The following is a 20,945-nucleotide window of genomic DNA, read 5'->3' on the forward strand; positions in this document are numbered from 1 at the left end:
TTGTTTTTCCACTGGTTTGCCCCTAAAACAAACAGCCCTCACCAAAAGATTCTTCTTCCTGAGACAAATTTCAAAAATACATAGTGGATTTTAGAAATTAAACCTTACACAAGCTTCTGATGATTGCTTCTTCTGTATGATAAGACACATGATCTTGGTGAAATTTATAATGAACCATCTGTTTTTTCTACCTATTCAAACTATATACCATATTTTTCCAAATGTTTTAAGCAGATGTAAATGAACTGGAATAACATTGCACAGTAGGAGCAGGAAAGCTCAGAGGAGAAATAAGCAAAGAAATTAAAAATCCTTGCAGAGAAGTCTTAATCAGTTTGTGTGCCACTAAGTGAAATGCACACGAAAATGAAAGAAAAATAATTGTTTCGATTACCTGAGCAACACAAAAGCAATAAGAAGTCCACCTTACTTTTGTTTATAAATGCTCAGGTACTAGTTTGTAGTGTTTGTGATTGCACTCAAGAATATGACAATTTTATAATTTAAAGCAACAGTGATGATTTTTCCAGAAGCATAAGGGATTATCATCATTTTAGAGATGAAGAAAGAGAATGTGATGTATCTGAGGTCACATAGAAAGTCTTTGGCAGTGTTCTCTAGAGATAGTATGACATCCTTTCCCAGAGCTTATAATGCCATGATACCTCTAGACCCCACAGGCATTGGAAGATCTCTTCTGAGCTGAAGAAGATCAAAACAGTACAGGGATCTTCTCAAAACACTTCATGTTACAAGAATAAACTATCAATGTATCTCGCAGCAAAGTCTTCTAGCTCATTCTTGTCAGTGTTGTATACATACAGCAAAAGAGTGAGCAAAAAAGAAAGATGATGTACTGGAAACGTTTCAGTCCTTTCCTGCAAGCATGACACAAGTAAAGCAAGTTGACACACAAGAGGATGTGAAGACTTTCTTTGAGACAGTTTTTCCATTGTAAGGAAGATGGGGAGACCTTGCTGGTGCATAAGGCATAGAAGTCATTTCAACCATCAGGATGCTCAAAAGGATCACAGGCAAAATGTTTTGGTCTAACCATTTTTTGAGCAGAACATATATATTCAGATTTGTACATGAATTTCTGTCTTGTCGGCCTATTCAGCCCACTTCAGAAAAAGGGGGGAAAAGTTCTTTGACAATTTCACTTTGATGTGAAGCACTTTGGTTTTTAGATTTGAAAGATTTTTTAATTTGAAATTTATTTTGTTTTTATTACACAAGTTAAAAAGAATTCTAGAAATCAAAACAAATGATTTAGGCTATAAATTAAATTTGCCTTCTTGTTGCATTTGTGTTTCAGATATGCAGCAGTTTTTTTTCTAGCTTCCTGCAAACCGAAAATGCCATTAATTGCCTTTAACAACAACAGACAACTGTAGAAGAAAGGGCCCAACTAAAACTACTGGAAGATATAGATAGGATAATTTCTGAAGAGTACTGAAAAGAGAGAATGAGAGCTCAAACTGGTGTTAGAAACAACAGAACACAGAATATGTAGCTAAAGAATATGCCTGTCTCCCTTGTCATGGGAACACCTAAAGAATATGGTGTAATGGTTAAAAAAAAAACACAAAACCTAAACAAACAACAAACAAACAAACAAACCCCACAGGTGATGAGTTGCTGCTCAGTTATGTTAGTTTCATAATGATGTCCTTTACTTGGGTCTGAATCTCTCTTCCTAATAATTTCACACCAATGCCTCTGACTAGTTAAGGGTTTACTCTTGAGATTTATGCTGATGCAAGTATGACTCTTATTCCCTTTTTATGTAGGTTTGTGTGCTAGTAGCGGAGAATCTGACTGATCTGAACCAGGGATTAGGTGTTTATTAAAAAAAAAAAAAAAAAAAGAAAAATGTCACTAAGAGGCTGATGCTCAGCTGGTGGAAGTCATGTATATTGATTTCCGTGCAGTGCTGGTGATACACACTGAAAATGTGGCCCAAGGTCAGTAACAATATTGACAGAGTGAGCACACTTTCAAAGTAAATATTAAGACAAGCTAGTATTGCAGACACAGTAATATTTAACACACATTGTAGATGGTTTGACTTCTTTTTTTTCTTCAGTAGAGCACAAACCTTATCCATTCATCCAGACCTACTGTATGTTCAGGTATGTAATCATTATTGCAACTGATATTCAGTACAGGCTTTCATAGCAATAAGGCAGTGTATGTTGATCTATTTAGAGATTCTGTTGTGTGGTTAATTTATTTGATTCACAGTTTAAGTGGTAGCCTTTGTTTTTAAAAAAGGAAACAATATAAGATTTATATAATGTGAAGCAGAAGTGGTGAGTGTGAATCAAATGTCTGCTGTGTTGATAATAGTATCTGTTTAACTACTAGGACAGAGTCATGGTTAAAACAACATCTTGACAAAATGTTGTTCCTGGTTTAACCAAGAATAAATATTCTGCTGCAAAACAAAGCAAAGATTATCCAGGTGCTGATTAGCTTTATTATATCTTTGCAACCCTAAGTAAAGGACAAAACTTTTGCTGATATTGCATATCACTGTGTATATGCCATAATTGCATATCACAGCAGTAATTTGTAACTCTCCATACCATTTTGAGTTGTAGACAGTACACATGTAAATCACTTAGTGATATACATTGTGGTACTTTATAAAATTAATTATGCATCATTTATTAAGCATATCCTAAAAAATAATTTTGTGTTTTTTAGGATGTTTTGGATTTATCAGACTTTTTATTTCATTTTCTTATTTGCTTCAGTTTACAATGGTAAGTGAATATATAATCCCTAAATTACGCACATGGAGTAACATAACCCTTTTAGAAGGGGAGATTAAAGAGGATAATGTTCGGAACAGCCTAAATACTTATACGCAGAGTGAGTAGAACCACAGAGCAAAGTGATTGTGGTGGGAGGACGCATGTTAGCGTCTGCAGTCTGGTCCTGAGAGAGCTGGCTTGATGTTCCACTGGCAGCAACTGAGTTGGGTAACTCTCACATAACCCTATTACCAGAAATGGAAGTATCTAATGGGGCTTTACTGACATTGTTGTGCCAATCGCCCGTGCTTTTACCTCGCCCAGCATATGTGGGACCCTGCTGCGTGCAGTTTTTTTCTGTTGGAGTGAGGCTGCATCCAGCTCTTTATTGTGAAACCAATATGAGGTTTAAAGTCACACACCCACAGCAAGGTTAACAATTTTAGCAGTAGCTTATGAAAAGAGCTGTTAGCAGCTGATAGAGTCCAAGAGGTGGTGGGGGCCTGATGTTTCTGAGCTGGCTTTGCTGTACACCAATTTCCCCCAGCACAAATTACAGCCCTCTAAAGTTTGCTGTAATTTGTTTTGGCTGCCAGCGGTTCAGTATGCCGCGTGGGGGTCGATGGGCTGCCTCTTCCCGGAGGCTCTGCCATTCCTCGTGGTGGGAGGCAGGGCAGATGGTCAGGGCGTAGGAGCTGCTCAGCCCAGCAGCCTCAGAGGAGGACAGAAATTGAGCTTCAGAATCAACATCTGTCTCTCTTTCTTTCTTTTTTTCCTTTATGTGAAATTACTGTGATTTAAACAGTATCTGTGTGATACCCACGTAGTATCAGACTCAAAAGATTATTGCAGTAAGCATGAGTAACTCAAGAAACAATTGCTTTAGTATAAATGATTTTGTAGAATTCCTGTGGAACACTGGAAAATTGTGCACATTTTTCAATGCCACTCTGTGTTAATGATTTACTTTGGTTAGCAAAAGTCAGACTACAAAGTGCCATTGCATTTCCCTGAAGTTCCCTGTGCTGATAAATTAGAGCTAAGACCTAATACAGTTTCATGTTCAGTAATGTATTAACTATTTTCTCACAGGACAATTAGGTAATGCAGTTTTTTAGCAAAAGCTGTTTGACAAATGTAGTGTTGTTTAAGAAAAGTTTTACTTGGATTGAAATCTCAGTAAAACTAAAATTTTCAAACATTTCTAAGGCTCAAGAAACATATACTTGTATAAAATTATTCAGAAGCAGCATAATTTTACATGGTATTAGAAGTTAAACATTAAGTAGCATAAATTGATGTACGTATATTAATTTACACTGCAAGAAGGTAAATAATATCTAAAGTACCTGATACGGCAGACAATTGCAGCATTCTTTTATTTTTACTTAATAATTCATGTAGAATGTTCCGAGTTATAAAAAATGCTTTCCTGTTCATGACAAAGTTGGGAAAAGAAATTCTACTGAGAATAAACACCAACTTTTAGACAAAGCTTATGAAAGCATATATACCAGAAAATTCCTGATACTTGTAAAGTACAAGTTTTTGTAAAAATAAGAGATTACATTTTTAAAATTATTAGCAAACCTTGCAAATATGGCTAATAGTTCCTTGTTTTTTCCTTTTGTTTATAAATGATATATATCTTACTCATGTACAGGAAACATTGAATTCCCTAAGTATAGTTTATTTTACATTATTTAATACCTTATCAAATAAAATCCACTTGTAATATTCTTAAAACTGTAAAAAGTAATACTTATATGTGTTTTTATTACACAGTATGAGAGCTCTAAAACCACAGACTAAGCAGCGAGAAAATCTCTTCAGTTGGATTTCCTCCCATTCTCTTCATCCCTGAGCTAAGGAAAAGCTATTTCGTAGATACAGGCTACAAACTAGCATGTTTGCTACCACTTCAGCAGGCAAAATATAAGGAGCAGAGAGTGGGCTTCTCTGTGAAGCAGCCGTTATGTATGTCTTAGCATGGAGATCTTGCATATTCTCAAATTTCAAAAGATAGGAACGTGTTGCCACTTAGATATTTTAAATTCAGTCAAAACAACTATACAATGTGAGTGGCTTTTACTACAGAGCGTTCAGTACAGGACTGATGATGAATTCCTACAAATCTGAGACTATAGCCAATCTTATTTTGATTTTGCACTATTCCTTAAATATTTCTCTCTTAACAGCATTTTCTTTGTTGTGAAGCAAGTTGGACTGGGTTCGAGGCAGGTCATAAGGAAGTAGCAGGTTTCTAAAATGCTGGGAGCGATTGAAACTATACAAATCGGCACCTATGAATTTGGCTTTAGAATGCCCCTAAGCATTAGGATTACCTTCACATGCAAGTTTCCAACTCTTTCAGCCTCTGTACTTTCTTCCGTCTCCTGGTTTTCCTCTTAATGATTCTCTGTCCTCTGTGCTCTTGGAAGATGCTGCTGCCACTCCTGAAACCTGCCACTGCCACAAGTAGCTCCCCGTCCTCTCCCAGGTCTGCTGTGCTGCGTGCACCCTCCTCGTGGCCTGTCCCGCTACCAGGGCTTTGGGTTTGGCTGCTGCCTCAGCTCAAGCTGTGCTAGTCCAGAGTTGAGCACAAGGCTTGGATGCCAGGGGAGAGAGACCAGAGAATTTATTTCTTGCAGGCTGGAAAACAAAGGTGATGCCCTCAGAGGAACTGTGCTACTCATTCCCCTCACCGTCTCTTCCTGTCAAAGGACTGTTTTAAAAGCAAGGTCAATGACAGAGGAGCAGTGTCTTAACCCTCTTCTGGTGAACTGTGTGCTACCATCTGCAATAATTTATGCATTTTGTTATTCCATATCAGAATGTGTGACTCAGATCTATGAAAATACCTACTTCCAAGGAGGAGACCTCTCTACGGTTTTTACACCAAATGTCAATTATTGTCAAGTAGTGTGTACTTACCATCCCACGTGTCTGTTCTTCACCTATTTGCCAGCAACATGGACTAATCCTACAAAAAGGTAACATTCACGTTTGTGCAACTTTTGCTGGTCTTGTGTGATATTTTTAGGAATTGAGTGCCACTTTGTCAGAACATAGCCACGCGAGGAAGGCTAAAGGGTTGCCATGGAAAACACGGTATCATATATCTTTAAAACCAGTAATTTAAAAGAGTATTTCCCAAACTTTGAAAAATAAAATCTGGTAATACTTGATCTTTCGCACTCACTTACCAACCCTTTCCAAGAAACAAGACCAGCTGTGCCCTCCCTCCTCTGTGCCATGTGCTGCTGAGAGACGATGGGAGCAGTTTTACATCTCCGGCAGCTCACTGTCTCCTGCTGTGTAATCTTTTCCCTCCCCACCATCCTTTCTCTTTATTTTTCTCACAGTTAAGAATGACACTAGCCTGAAAGGTTTATGCTGTGATCTCTCTGTATGCCCAGTACATCCCTGCCTTCAGAACCGTTTTACAAACCATTTGAAAGTGGGTGTTTCTCTAAGAGCTCTTGATGCTCCCACATAAATCATGTATTTTGGTCTGCCACAAAGCGTGCCAGTGCCAACAAAGCAGATACAGCTCTATCCTATCTTTCTCTAAACTGTAGTTGTTGCTTAAATTTTAATGCTGAAGGAACAGGAGATGGCCTATGTTTCAGCTGAGAAAGAATTAGAAAGGACTATGTTATACTGTAAAAGCTGTGAATTGCTGAATTTTAAAACACAGGTTTTCCTGCTACTTAAAAGACAGCGATACTGAAACATTGCCAAAAGTGGATATGGAAGGCGCTATCTCTGGACATTCCTTAAAACAGTGTAACATCAAAATTAGCGGTAAGATATGGTCAATCACGTATATGAATTTTATGCTCTGCATCACATAGCATATGTATTAGAAAACTATCATTTTGAAAACAAAGAGAATCAGGAGCAGCCAAGCATATGTATTAGAAAACTATCATTTTGAAAACAAAGAGAATCAGGAGCAGCCAAGCAAGGATTGGGATGTCCCTTGCCAGGTCTCTTTGAAACACAGCTTACAGTTCTTCCACTCGCTTCATCCTTCAGCCCCAACTATCCATCACCTAGGCTCCCCAAACAAGGTAACAGGGAAATTATGCTACTGCAGGCACACCGTTGCAATTGCTTCAGGCAGATGCCAGCCCATGTTTCAACTCAGCTCTAGTTGTAAAGATTAATTTATTCCTACAGTTCCACTCCAGCGAGCTGCTCATAAGATACGTATGACTGCCTGCTTTATAACTCTATAGAGTGAATGCCCAACAAAGCAGAAGCAATGATAGTCATTAAGTGATGTTGCTGCCTTCAATGTAATAAATTATTAGCAGCTCCATCTTTGAGTATATGCATGTTGTATGCACAGTCTTAGTTTCGGCATGCCGTGCCTGGGAATTATCAGTGGGCACATTTTAAGTCTATTAAGTGTGTTGTTTAAACCTCTACCACCATCATATTGTCATTACATAGAGATCAGCTTTAAGTGTAACATGATGCTGTAGGAAAATGTTGTCCCCGAATAAGGAATATTCAGTTGCTGCTTTTGAGGCCAAATAAAGCCTTATGGATGGCAGCATAATTCTTTAGTTTCATTGGAACAGCACCTGAATATGCCAGCAGTAAATGCATCTTGCTCTATGTGAGCTCCACATGGCAACTTATTGACAAATCAGTTGTGCTTGGTTCTTATGGGCACTCACCTTTCATTGCTTTCAGGACTTCTTTTAAAAGTGCTTTCCTGCCAGCATCCTATCATATTTATCCTTCTGAGTAGCTTTGGCCCAGCAAAATAGGCTTCTGTGAGATGTTATTTTTTATGCTATTTAGTGCAATTGATGTCACTGGAGTTACTCTAGAATCAGACTAATGTCACTTAAATCAAAAGCTATGCCTGTGTATTCACATGGGGGGGGGGGGGGGGCGGGAGGGAAACACCCTATGACTGGCTGACCTATGCATTCTGTGAAGAGAACCTAGTGACCACAAGGTAAAACAAGCATCCTTCATTGGGGAAAGCTATTTCAAACTCCACAGTCAAAATTCTCCCTTTGTGGAAATGGGAAATGGATACTGCTTAGGAGAATAAAATTTGCCTTTAAAACTGCTGTTTGAATTTAGAAATGGGAAAGTATATGTTTTAGCTTTAATCTGAATTACTTTATGATTAATCTCAACATGGTCTCAGCCATAGGTATTGGAGCTCCTCTCTCATGTAGGCAGAGACAGCATCAAAGTCTAAGTTTTTTCTCTACCATGCAGTACTGCATCCTGCCCATACTTCTGATTTTGTTGATAGAAGCATATGAGAAGTATAACGTAACCTAAATGAGCATGGGCAGCAGACAGTGGTTTACAACGGTTGTGTTGTATGAACATCTTTTAGGCAGTTCCAAAAAAAAAAATCTTTTTCAGAATGCTTTCTCTCTTCTGTTTTTCACAGCTTGCAGTCCAGACGTCCACAAAGGACTGGATATGGAAGGGAAAAATTATGATGTTACTATGGCTGACACCTATCAACAGTGTCAAAAAAGATGCACCAATGACAACTATTGTCAATTTTTTACATATGCTTCAGAAACATTTCACAATGCAAGCCTTCGGTAAATACAGGTTTGATCCCTCTCCCTGGACAGCGCTGTGGTTTAGTAGAGTAAATCTCAGAGCAGTTTAAGGTGAGAGAATTTATTCAAGGAAGTAAGTTTTTCCTTGCCTTGTTATCCTTGAAATGTTGATTCAAACTGACAGATAGGAAAATGTCTGTAGTAAATTAGCTTTCATTCATCTGTTGTGAGAAAGACAAACTCGATTATCATAGCACTGAAAAAATTTTTAATCCACTGGAGACATTAAGATGCAAATGATATTGGTAGGTGAGCAGCTTTATTGCTCTATTAAATCTTGCTCTGCTTATTACTCTGAAAATAGCTTTTTCAGTGCAGTCAGAAAAATACTTTCAATTTTAGTTGTACTATTTTTGAGCTGTTAATCTGCTCAATTTTGCAAGTTAAACATTGTTCAGCTAGACCTGTTCCTCATTTGAAGGTTGTTCTGGAGATTGGAGATTGTTTTCACCCATGGGCAGAATATACAGCATGGTAGGAGTTAAGGTGCCGGAAGCATATTGTAGGCCTATTGTCTTACTGCTTTCTTTATTTTTTGTCATTCAGTAAAAAATGCTTCTTGAAACACACCACTTTAGGAACTCCAACCAGCATAAAGGTGCTTGATGATGTTGTATCTGGATTCTCTTTAAAGTCATGCCAGCTTTCTGAAATAGGTAACTATTAAAATCTCTGTTGATTCAGTTTAGATTTAAGGGTTATGGATGACAAGAGACTCTCTATCTCTGATATACATAAATGTTTCATTATGTAAAAGAATTTTAATATAAACTTAATTCTTGGAAATATAGCTAGTACTCAGGCACTGAAGAGGTTCTGATCTTTTTAATTTTTCCATTTTATTATTCTGTGTTACAAAACAGTCATTTCCTTTGAAGATTAAATAATTCTTTCGTAAGATTAGGTTAATCAAATTGCATTTTATCTTTATGTCAGAGATACAAAAATCAAAGGTAAAAATCTCATCCAAGTCAAAGATCAGGAGGAGTACAAAGCTTTCCAGTTTTGTTTGTATACCATGTATGCACTTGGAAGTTTTTAATGAAGACTTGTAGCTTTCTGATACAATTGGCTAATGTGAAGGGCTGCATTCTGTGGGATGCACCTGTGATTTGTGATGAAAGCAGAGTCTGTGCTTGTTCCTGTAATCATTACTCAGCCAAAACTCTCAAGAATGCCGGATCAAACAGTTTGTATTATACCTTCTTATTCTCAGTTAAAACATCCTGCTTCACTTTTCTGTTTTTTATCTACCTCTTTCTTGTCTTATTGTCCGGTATTTTCTCTTCTTAACGGTGATATTGTTCTTCTGCCTCTGCATAGCCTTATTTGAATTTGCAGATAATCTTTTCTTCTCATTTTAAATCACATTTTGTATTTCTTAGGTCCCTCCATCTTTTTCTCTATCGACATGTTTTCTTTAGACTCTGATAGTTCCGCTATAGGAATAATCTCTGTAAACTTTGAAAAAGTTTATTTCCACTCCTAACAATGGAGGACCCATGGAAAAATAAAGTGTGAAGAATAACAAAGGAAGGAAAAGTTTTGGGACGGGGTATAAAGAGAAGAAAACAATTCAGCTATTCCCTCACTACATATATGTAGAAGAAAGACTGGAGGGAAGATTTTTTTTCCAAAGTGCTGCTTTGTCAGATAGACTAGAAGGACACATATTCAGGCTTAGAAGAAAAATTCTAGCACTTTGAGGGTCCAACTCATAGACTTGGAGAAGAATCAGGGGACTGAAGTACATGCACAAACAATATGATTTTTAAGTTGAAAGAAAAATCCAAAAACGTTAAAAATTATCAAAGACATGTATAGCTTATGCCAGTGTCGATATGACAGTAATTAGTATTCTTAAAGAGGAGAGGAAAAGAAGGCAGTAAGTTCTTTAGTCTTTCTCTCATGTCCTTTATCGTTAGTTTTCCTTCTCCCCTGAGCAGAAGACCAGCTCCTTTCCTAATCCTAATTGAATGTTACTGAATGTTTTTCTTCTGGCAGTTTGTTTCTTGCTATTTGGCCTTTCATTTTGTGCCTTTGCATCTTTCTGATTTTGTCCTTATGTGCTCATGCTATTATTCATTTATAGTAATTTGTCCTACTTTCTGCCTTTTGCAGTTTCTTCCTTGATGTTGTCAAATATTGAATAAACGATCATTGAACATGATCATTTAGATCATGGGTTAGCTTCCGTAAACTTCCAGATCCACATTTGTGCTTTGAATATTATTTCCTTAAGAAAATCCTGTGCTTTGGATCATTTTGTTTTTTAAAAAGCTTCATTTACACTATCTCATCTTTCTGGTTTGGTAGTTTTAATAATGCCCTCCATGTCATTGCTGCATTCTTTTCCCTTTTTATTATTGTATCAGGATTTTAACTAGGAGTTTAAGTACATCTTTGGAGAAGGCAACTCCTTTTTTTAAACTTGCTGGTGCTTCCTATAACTTCCATATCTATAGTCTGGTTATGTGAATTACCCTACCAAGTCTTTATTATGTTATTTTGGTCACATCATTGGGCAGACTTCAAGATTCTCCCACTATTCTGCCTACTTTTTAATTAGTATTTGGATAAACTGCTGAGCAGATCAGCCCACTATTTTCTTTCTAGTCTCCATGATCCTCCTAGATAGACCTGTCACCTCAATGATTTTAAACTTTCTGGGTTACAATAATTTATGCCTAACTCTGGATTTGTACCACTGATTTCTGGTAATCCTGGTTTAAAGTTCTCCTCATTAGATTAGTAAATCCATATTCTAACATGTAATTTCCCTGCTTCTCTACTTGAACCTCATCCCTGCTCAATAATTCTCTACATAAAGTGACATGCTTTTTTAAAAATGTTCATAAGAGATAGTTTTCTAGTTAAAATATCTTTCCAGCATATCAGTCACAAAGGAAGGAAACAGTGAATCAGGATACAAATAAATAATTTGTAAGTCTTAATATTTTGATAACACTATAAAATATTTGGAGTTTTGATATTCTTTTCTTGTTTTATACAGATTGTTACATGGACATTTTTGAACATAAAGAATTTTCAGGAATTAATATTACAACTTTTTTCACTCCCGATACCTCCGTCTGCCAAACTATTTGTACTTATTTTCCAAACTGCTTGTTCTTTACATTCTTTACCAGGGAATGGCAAATAGAATCCCAAAGGTGAATATAATGACTAACTTTAATTTTACAAGTAGATATTTGAAAAAATACTGCAGTCTTTTTTTAACCACGTTTTTATTATATTTATGGAAATTCTTGTTAAAAGGTTATTTCCAGTAAAGTGTCACTTTTTACATGTTTTATTTATATGTTCATAATTTTCTGTGGGCATTTCATCTGTTATGTGATGTGACCAGGTGTCTTGTAACGTAGCTGCATATTTGGTATTAATCTGAAAAGTTATATGCATATAAAGAGAGAATAAGCCTCCAGATCACTGTAATGACTTAAAGCCATATTTCATGAAATTGTTAAAACAGGCATTTGGTTTCCTGTGTTATGAAGTTATTTACTTGGAAGGATTTTGCATAAAGTTAACAGGTGTAAAGTGTTTCCTTTTAAAGATTGAACTTCCTTTTCTCATATTTAGTAGTGAGAAGAGTTAAAAGCCTACATTCCACACAAAACAGATGTGAAAAGAAGAATAAAGTTTCAAAGAAATTTCAGGGAGCAGCAAAACTGAGATGGCATATATCATCTAAAATCACCTTTTCTATGTATGTATAAATACTGTACAATCTTTAGTAGTACAGCCATATGCCATTTCACAAAACTGCAAAAGCCCTCTTTTTCTATGAACTTAGGTGCTGAGTTAGCATTTCTTTAATGCATTTTTATATGAAATATTTTTTACAGGTACAGAGGTGGGAGAAAAAGCACATTTAAGAAAGAACATTCTCTTACTGGTACCTACTTAGAGTACTCTAAGTACATTACTTAGAATGTGAGAAAAGAATTAGTTATATTTAAAATTTTTCATTTTAGAAATCTTTGCCTTCTGAAGACATCAAGAAGTGGTATACCAGATGCACTTATATCAAAGGAAGAAGCTGTATCAGGTTTCAGTCTCCTAAATTGCAGAAGATCCTTCCCTGGTAAAGAATAAATTACAATAAAAATATTAATTTTGAATTAGTCATGTCATTTAGCCTTACTGATGTTTGAAATATTCATTCTTACAGCCTGCAATTCTCGCACTTACATGAATATGAATTTTTTGGGAGAGGAACTCAACGTCACTTACACTAAAGGACACAAGGCTTGTCAGCGAGTTTGCACAGACATGATCCGCTGCCAATTTTTTACCTACTTTCCACTCCAAGATTCATGCAATGAAGAAAGGTGAGATACATTTTAAAAAATGCTTTAAAGATTGCTGAAAGAATCATTCTACAGACTTAGGGAACAGTGTATATGTTCTGCATAAAGAGTGTAAACTGAATCTTTATGTTAACTTATTGGCAGAAAATGTAAGTGCCACCTAAAAATGTCCTCCAATGGATCCCCCATGGAAATAGTACATGGAGGAGGAAAGATCTCTGGATACTCACTAAGATTATGTAAAAAAAAGGCCAGTACTGGTAAGTACAATTTTCAGTTAAAAGAGGCATTGCTTAACTGACTTCCGTACAGGAAGCCTAAACCTCCCCAGGACTCAGGAAGCTATATTTTTTTAGAAAAATAATTGCATTGAAATGATAACGGGACACCTTGTGAAGTTAAATAGTGTTCTGAAAAAGTGAAGGTAGTCTACTGTGATCCTGTGTAGTATGTATGTTGTAAACACAAATGCTAGCACCATGAACTTGCTTGTAATAGACATTATGATCAGAAATTGTCAAGGGCTCAGCATGTATCATGTAAAACCTTCTTAGCTGAAGACTGGGCCCAATTCATTGGTCAGCAGTGGTCTCACCTTTGTCTTTTCATTGGTGAATGAAAATGATCTTTAACCCCCCTTTTCAATTATTTCTGTAGTATGTATGGAGCATTCTGAAAAAACTATTAGGATTGTTGGAGGGACAGACTCTTCCCCTGGTGAATGGCCATGGCAAGTGAGCTTGCACGTGACGTTATCTCGTCAGAGACATCTTTGTGGGGGCTCTATCATCAGCAACCAGTGGATTCTTACAGCTGCTCATTGCGTTTTGAGGTGAGTGCTACATATAAATGTACTCGTAAAAAAAAATTTCATCCAGCATGTGAGAAAAATTGAGATCCTGCTTTCAGAGAAACAAGTATATATGATAATGATGAGGACTAGAATGAAGTAAACTATTTTCATGTAACCAAAAGGGGAAGTTTTAAGGCAGACCTTGTATTTTTGTTGTAATTGGAACTCCACACTATAACCTTTCTCTTTGTAGCATAGTCTTGTATTACTGATGCTAAATTATTTTAATGTACCCAGAAGATGAAGTTCTTAAGCAGGTACTTTAGATATCTACAGTAACTTAGACATCTTCATGTGATATATGCTTTTTCTTACTATAATATCATATCATATAGCATGATATCATGTAAAGGAAAATCTGTTGCTAATGTGTTCCATTTCATAAACTTCAAATGACTATCCCAGAGATTTCACTGTGGTACTTGGGTAATGGTAGTAATCTAGCTTCAGCAGCACTTGATTTTGCTCAGGAAAAAAAAATAATAATTTGCTCAAATTTTGCTGGGCGAAATCTAACTTATTTGGCCAGGATGCAAGATAAAGCTAGGTGGTGCTCAAATTAAGCTGTTTCTGATACCTGAGCTTTAAACCGACTCATTTATCTCTGCATTATATGAAATATAATTGTGTTGGGTTTCTTTTAACTTTTTTCTAATTTTATCAATCAATCAATTAATACTCTTTTTAATGTATATTTCAGCTATAAGAAAAAATTTAGAGCAGCCAGCACCTAAGGTATTGCTAATTTGCACTGAAACTTATAGTATGTATTGTTGATGACAGCAGATTACCATCAGGTCTGAGTAATGAAACCACTCCTGTTTTGAAGAGCTGATTTAACTGACATGCAAATGATCCATTTCCCTTGTTATATTGTCTGTATCTCTAAAGCATCTTATCCTGTCACTTACAGACTGAAAATTTTAAGGCTATATATTGATTTGGACTGATGGGACAGAAGAACGAGTAACAGATAACATGCTTCAAAGACGAGACCCAGCAACACAGGCTGAAATTAAGCATTTTTGTTCAAGTAGAGTAATCTGATTTTAGTGTGAAATAGTGTTGCCAACATTTGGCCTTTAGTGACAAACCCTATTAAAGTGTTTATACTCTCTGAGCCCCCTAAAAACCTTTATATAAAGAATGTCATTATCTCTCTGATATCACATTTGTAGAAGTTGCCAGCATTTTAAAGGGCAAAGAGATAAAGTATATTTTAAAAATAAAAAAAAGATGGTATTGGTTGGAAATTAAGACTAACTGATATTTTTGCGTTCACATACAAAACTTTCAAAATTTTTGGAAAACTTACTTAAAACAAATTTTTTATCTTCTCATTGCATGTACCTAAATTTAGGTTGCCTTGATAGCAGAATATTGCAATGAAATATCCCTTAAACTTAGTCAAAGTAAAGTTGAATTTATGAAGATTAACTGGAACTTTTCATATGGATCCATATTATTACACTTCCTAATCTCTTCTTTGCTTTCATTTTAATGGCTAGAGTCATTTTCATATTAAATAAGTGTCTAAATAGACTCTGCTTGAATTTATATTTCCAACTTTGTTTTAGTTAATAGGAAAGTTGTACTGAAATAAATGGAAAGAATCTCATTTACTTCTTCAAGGCTTACGTTAGGCCCTTGAGGATAAAAATATTAAGAGAAAAAAAGAGGAAATAAAAATTAGAAGGCAGAAGTAAAAGAATGAAAAATTATCAGGAGGAATGAGAGTCTGAACACAGAGGGGAAAACTGATGTGGGATGAAAATATAAACAGGAGGAGGATCAGGAGAAATGAAAAGTGGAGGGAATGGATCAGGCAGATCTCTAGAGTTTGAGAACGTGAACACAAAAATGGGGAGGATGACCTCAGTGCTTTCACTATACACTCAGGAGTTGGCACCTGCACGCAAACTCCAAACCAGTGCAAATCTTTGTGCCGCAGACTGACTGTTTGTCTTTTTCCCTCAGTCTTGAGAATCCCAACATTTGGCGTGTTTATGCGGGTATTTTAAAACAATCAGAAATAAAAGAGGAAACGCCTTTCTTCAAAGTGGAAGAGATTATTGTTCACCCTCAGTATAAATTCGCACAGACTGGATATGACATTGCTTTAATGAAACTTGATAAGCCTATGAATTTTACTGGTATGTAGAGTATTACAGAGGAATTCTGAAAATGCGCAGGATGCCATAGGGCTGGTTTTGTTACCGCAGTGCATGAAACCTGTGCTGGCTTCCTTTAATATGCGATTAATGGGGTTTGAGGAGAATCTTATTTGGTTGGCTTTGACGAAAACATGGGTGGGTTTTGTTTATGGGGCAATATATAGTATAAGGGACAAAACATAACATGGAGCCTATCATCAAGGGTTGTATAAGGTGCCCGTGAAACCTTAACATTGTAATTTTTTCTGCTGACCAAACTAACATTTCAAATTGTATTTTAGATCTTCAACTACCCATTTGCCTGCCATCAAAAGAAGATGCTGACACACTTTATACCAACTGCTGGGTGACCGGATGGGGTTACAGGAAAGAAAGAGGTACATGTTAATATTTAAACAGTGAGTGCTTATATCTGCAAAATTAATGTTACTAAACCCCCCCAAACAAACAAACAAAAAAAATGAAACCAACCTCTTGAGTCCTTGAAATCAGGAATTGTGGTTACAGGCTACACAGACAGCGCATTTGCTCACAGCCTTACTTGTATGAATTTGCATCAGTCATCAGAGTCAGTGGGCATGAATATAGCTAATCCTACACACCGATGCTCTGCACAGGGTCGTCAAGCTTTCTTGCTGCAGCTAGATGAATGCTGCAAGTTGCCTAGTTTCACGTTACTTTGCATGCTCACAGATGTACCTCCAGTTAAGAGATGATATATTATATTGAGAAGACTTATGCTAATCTGTGAAGCTTTAGGAGATCTACTCAAGACATTACTAATATCCTTCTGTACAGTTTTGTGGTCTGATCCTTCATTTACAAATGCTGAACGGTCTGGGGAGTTTGTGAGCTAGTCCACTGAGTTAATACAGCCCATTTGCCCGGGCAGAGGAAAGAGAGAGAGGGATAATGCTTTAAATAAGGAAGTTTAAGGATATAAGATAGACTGAGATCTTTTGGTTTCAGCTCATGATACATGTAGAAGAAAGACTTTTTTTTTTTTTTTTTTTTTTTTTTTTGCTAAGAAATATTCACTCGGGGATCAAATCAGATACAGAAAATACAGAAAAACAAAGAAGTTTCCAAAATAGTGTTTGAGCTCATGATCTTAATATGTGATTCTACAGTCAGTTATTCTGGTGGTTCCAGTATTACAGTTGCATAACTCCTTTAACTTCACTGGACATTTTTGTGGTCTACACTGGTAGACATTTGATTAGAGTCAGGCCAAGGCTTTTCTAAAGCAAATTCTACCATGCTTTGCACTACTGTTATTGCTGTTGAGCAGGCACTACAGTTTTCTTATCTTGCAATTATTTCTATTAAGTTTTCTTACAGAAAGCATATAGGAAAGATGAATAAAATCATCACTAAATAATTCTGTGTTCTGACACAAAAATCACAACAGGCTACTGTTGTGATTGTGATTTACTGCTATAAATGAATTTTGTGTCCTGATACTATCTCTGATTTGAACGCCTCTGATCTTGCACAGAGGTAGGTCAGGTGGCTGTTAATTGTCAGTCTGCTTTTATACTGTAATTTTTTTTATCATCTCCTTAAACACAGTGTCCGCTCCTTTATCCACCTTCCTATTTGAGGGTTAGAGTTCAATGTGAAATCTATTATATTTAGGCAGATATTGTATAGATTATATTTTTTTCCTTAATTTCTAAGAAAATGCTGACTCTCATACTTCTACACTCTGCATGCAAATTTCTCCACCCAGTGAACTACAAGGGCATTGAGCTGTCCAGAGTTGGCAGGTGGGAGGTTCCAATACTATTGCAATACACTAGTGAGACGTAATTGTTAAGGATATGATGCAATGCCTTTAATTGGGAATATGGGTTCCAAGGGCCGATGTGCTGAAATCCATAATCAAAAGAGGATTCATAACAAATCACAAGGGAGTTTTGAAGCTCACCCAGTCATGAGAATATGCACTGATAAAATGGTGTTACTGAAACATTCACATTAACGATCAACGTTGTTTGCTAACACAGAAAAGGAAAGACAGTGTCATAAAAGTCCAACATCACTCTAAAAGCAGTGGCCTCCAACTTTATAATATCACCATATGAGGATTTCTAGATTTTAATTTAAACTTTTATTTTGATGGAACTGAACATTTCTCTGTTCTTACCTGCATGTTATGTAGGTCGTGTAGAAGATATTCTTCAGAAGGTTACTGTTCCCCTCATGTCAAAAGAGGAATGCCAGGCAAGATATCGGGATCGCAAAATAGATGACCAAGTGATTTGTGCTGGCTATGAAGAAGGTGGAAGGGATGCTTGTAAGGTAATGAGAAAAAGTATATGATAATATATTCAAATATATAATTGCAAATCATAACTAAACTCTTTATAGTTAAAACAAAAATACAGTTATAAACAAAACTATCATTTAACTTGTCGCTTTTGCATGCCAAAAGCACAGACAATTGAAGTATATGTAGAACTTTTGTTATGCAACATAGAAATCATCAGGGATAGATTCTATGCATCTCCAGATAAGGAAATGCCTGAATGTGCATGTACACACACGCATACACTTTCTCTCTTTCTCTCTCTCTCTCGCGCGTTTTCTCTTACATGCAATCTCTCTCTATTGTCTCCTGCTAAGAAACAAAGTCAACTTCATACTGTATGTCTCCACTTAAGTATTGAGGCAAAATTCATTAATTTGATGAAAACTCTATCACTTTTGCTGAAAAAACCCCCACAGCAAATATGAAGAATAAATAAAAAAAGAAAATACAAATTTGTCACTCATCCATTTAAGGAACAAAGTAGTATTCCTTTGGAGTATCAGAAATCCAAAGAGAGGAAATATATATCCCAAAGCATTTCTCCAGTAATAGCAGATTTCCTATGTAATGTTTTTACTCCTTAACATGAAATACAGGAAGGCTTATTTTAAAACATCCATTATTCACAATTCTGAAGGGACAGTGTTAGGAAAACTATTAAAGTACATGGGTATGGAATAAAGACAACTTGAGCAGACTTGTCTGTTCATTATTGGAATTCAAAATGTCAAAACATCATGAGTTCAAATTCTCTGATTTTGTACTCATGCACTTCTATTAATTTAGATATTTTGAGCTAATTTATACAAGATGAAAAGATTGATTAGTAAGATTAAATATTCTACTGAATATAGTATTTACATTTTAAGCATTTAACAGTTAACATTTCTGTTCTACATTGCTGACTATTATTTTGGTTGGTATTGAGTAATTAAGAATAAAAATTTTCAAAGTTGGGAAGTAATTTATCCTCTATGCTAATTAAGCTTTCTTTATATAATAATGTGTACCAGAGTATGGAGATGCTGTTATATAAAAATAACATATTGCTATCTCAGCAACTCATGACAGCAACACTATACTTAAAAATGCTATGTTCAGAAAGGTCAGTTAGAAATAGGAAAAGAAAACAGATGTCTTTTATCCTGGGGAGGATAGAGTCGCTCAAACATAATAACCCACATAGAGAACTGAGGTTAGCATACTGAAAACAGCGTCACAATAAAAAAGATGGCAAATGTATTTTTCTTGGTTGCACATATGGTTTTTTTAGATCAATATATGTATATAAATATATAGGTATGTGTATATACATATATATGTATGTATGAGAAGTTTTAAACATTAATGGGAAGCTGAAATGTATTGCAATGCCTGGAAAATACTTAGAAGTCAATTTACCAGAAAAACAGAAAACCTGCTTCACCACTATGTTAATCAGCTTTAGGTAAAAGTAATTGAAACCTAGGCAGTTATGCTGGTGTAAACACTGAGTGATGCTGATTTTTATCAGGGTTTTCCTTGAGAGAAATACTGACCAGAGCTATCCCTTGCATACTCTGTCTTTTTCTCCTGTGACGCAGGGAGATTCAGGAGGGCCGCTGTCATGCAAGCATGAGGAAGTGTGGTATCTGGTCGGCATTACCAGCTGGGGCGAAGGGTGCGCTCGCCCGAGGCAGCCAGGTGTCTATACAAAAGTTGCTGAATATGCAGACTGGATTCTAGAAAAAACTACGTAGCGTAAGAGTTACCTGCAGGCTCAAAGTGATGCCATGGAGTAGTAACCATAGCAGCAAACAAAGAAGTGTATTAACATTCTGTAAATGGTGTTTACTGTTAGGCTGAAACATAAACATAAGACATGATTAGAAAAGGAAGAATGAACAAACTTTACAATTACTAAATAAAAAGCAGTAATAAAAATAAACCATGTTTAGCGTCACTGATTTGGCAGAAAAAAGATAGTCTGAACCATTCTATGGGACTTGATTCCCTGACCCATCAAGGTCAGTGAAGGGTTTACAGATGATTCTGGTGATAGCAGGATTCCCCTCTGTTGTGTAAAAAGAACTTAGATGAATTTTGGGTTCAGATAAAGCATTAGAAGTTCAGGAAAATCTTGGTTGATGTTGCTACTGTGAGGATTTGGTGATCATTAGCCTCAGACAGGAATTCAAAATATCATCTATCTTCAGTTTAATGCTGTAATTGAGACTCTGGCGACAGCCATTTAACACTGAGAGATGAAAGGGAGTAAATAAGATAGCAAATTATTACCTCATGAATTTCTCTATGACAGTATTTCAGTAAATACTAACAGGGAGAAAATGTTTGAAGTTTTTGGTAACAAAGGCATTTCTGTAGTGTCAGTCACTGAAGAAGATAAACAATGTACAATCAAATTTTATTACCTTGTTGCTTTAGTTTTAATTTAGATTAGTTGCTACAAAATTTATTTTACTTTTATGATAGAGAACCCAGATAAATTTTCTTGATACGTCTTCAGTGGGATTAACTGTAGAATCCTGCCTCCATGCATGATAGTTTGCCTATGTCTGGAGTGGTACTTACATGACTGAATAAAAATTCAGATGTTCTAACATGATGGTAGACACAGAAGCAGCACTTTCTTGACCTGCTGTGTCCGTGGTTGTTCTACAAATACACAGCTTGACTTGTTATTGACAGTGCCATGATGGTATCGTGTTTTGAGGAAGTCTGAATATTTTTCGTTGCCCATGAGATACAGAAAATGCACAGTAAGAAGAGTTTAAACATAACCAATCTGCACGTGGTTATTAAAATTTTGGGAGATGAGGCCATAGTAGTATGTGATTTGGAAAATGTACAGATAGCAAAGGATGGAGGTGAGTTATGTAAGAATCAATGTTGATTA

General features: G+C 36.1%; 1 protein-coding gene across 2 annotated transcripts; it reads left to right on the plus strand.

Moving 5' to 3' along the window:
* Window positions 1-2,030: 2,030 nt before the first annotated feature.
* F11 (coagulation factor XI) lies at window positions 2,031-20,380 on the plus strand. Of its 2 annotated transcripts, XM_026105164.2 has the most exons (15): window positions 2,031-2,135; window positions 2,713-2,771; window positions 5,596-5,755; window positions 6,463-6,569; window positions 8,194-8,353; window positions 8,921-9,030; window positions 11,388-11,547; window positions 12,373-12,482; window positions 12,570-12,729; window positions 12,853-12,968; window positions 13,366-13,540; window positions 15,539-15,714; window positions 16,017-16,112; window positions 17,900-18,039; window positions 19,633-20,379. In XM_026105164.2, the coding sequence occupies exons 1-15, from the start codon at window positions 2,128-2,130 to the stop codon at window positions 19,786-19,788; spliced, it is 1,893 nt and encodes a 630-aa protein (XP_025960949.1). In that variant the 5' UTR covers window positions 2,031-2,127; the 3' UTR covers window positions 19,789-20,379. The 2 variants fall into 2 exon arrangements, with proteins under 2 accessions (XP_025960949.1, XP_064367131.1); XM_064511061.1 differs by lacking the exon at window positions 2,713-2,771 and having other exon boundaries at window positions 2,077-2,135; window positions 19,633-20,380.
* The last annotated feature ends 565 nt before the right edge of the window (window positions 20,381-20,945 follow it).

Source organism: Dromaius novaehollandiae, chromosome 4 (genome assembly GCF_036370855.1).
Source record: "Dromaius novaehollandiae isolate bDroNov1 chromosome 4, bDroNov1.hap1, whole genome shotgun sequence".
NCBI classification, from domain to species: domain Eukaryota; kingdom Metazoa; phylum Chordata; class Aves; order Casuariiformes; family Dromaiidae; genus Dromaius; species Dromaius novaehollandiae.

Bases quoted from the DNA above. Each gene is read 5' to 3' on its own strand.
- F11 (XM_026105164.2), top strand. The intron at 9,031-11,387 runs GTAACTATTAAA...TGTTTTATACAG, and splicing joins ATGCCAGCTTTCTGAAATAG to ATTGTTACATGGACATTTTT. The intron at 12,730-12,852 runs GTGAGATACATT...ACTTATTGGCAG, and splicing joins GATTCATGCAATGAAGAAAG to AAAATGTAAGTGCCACCTAA.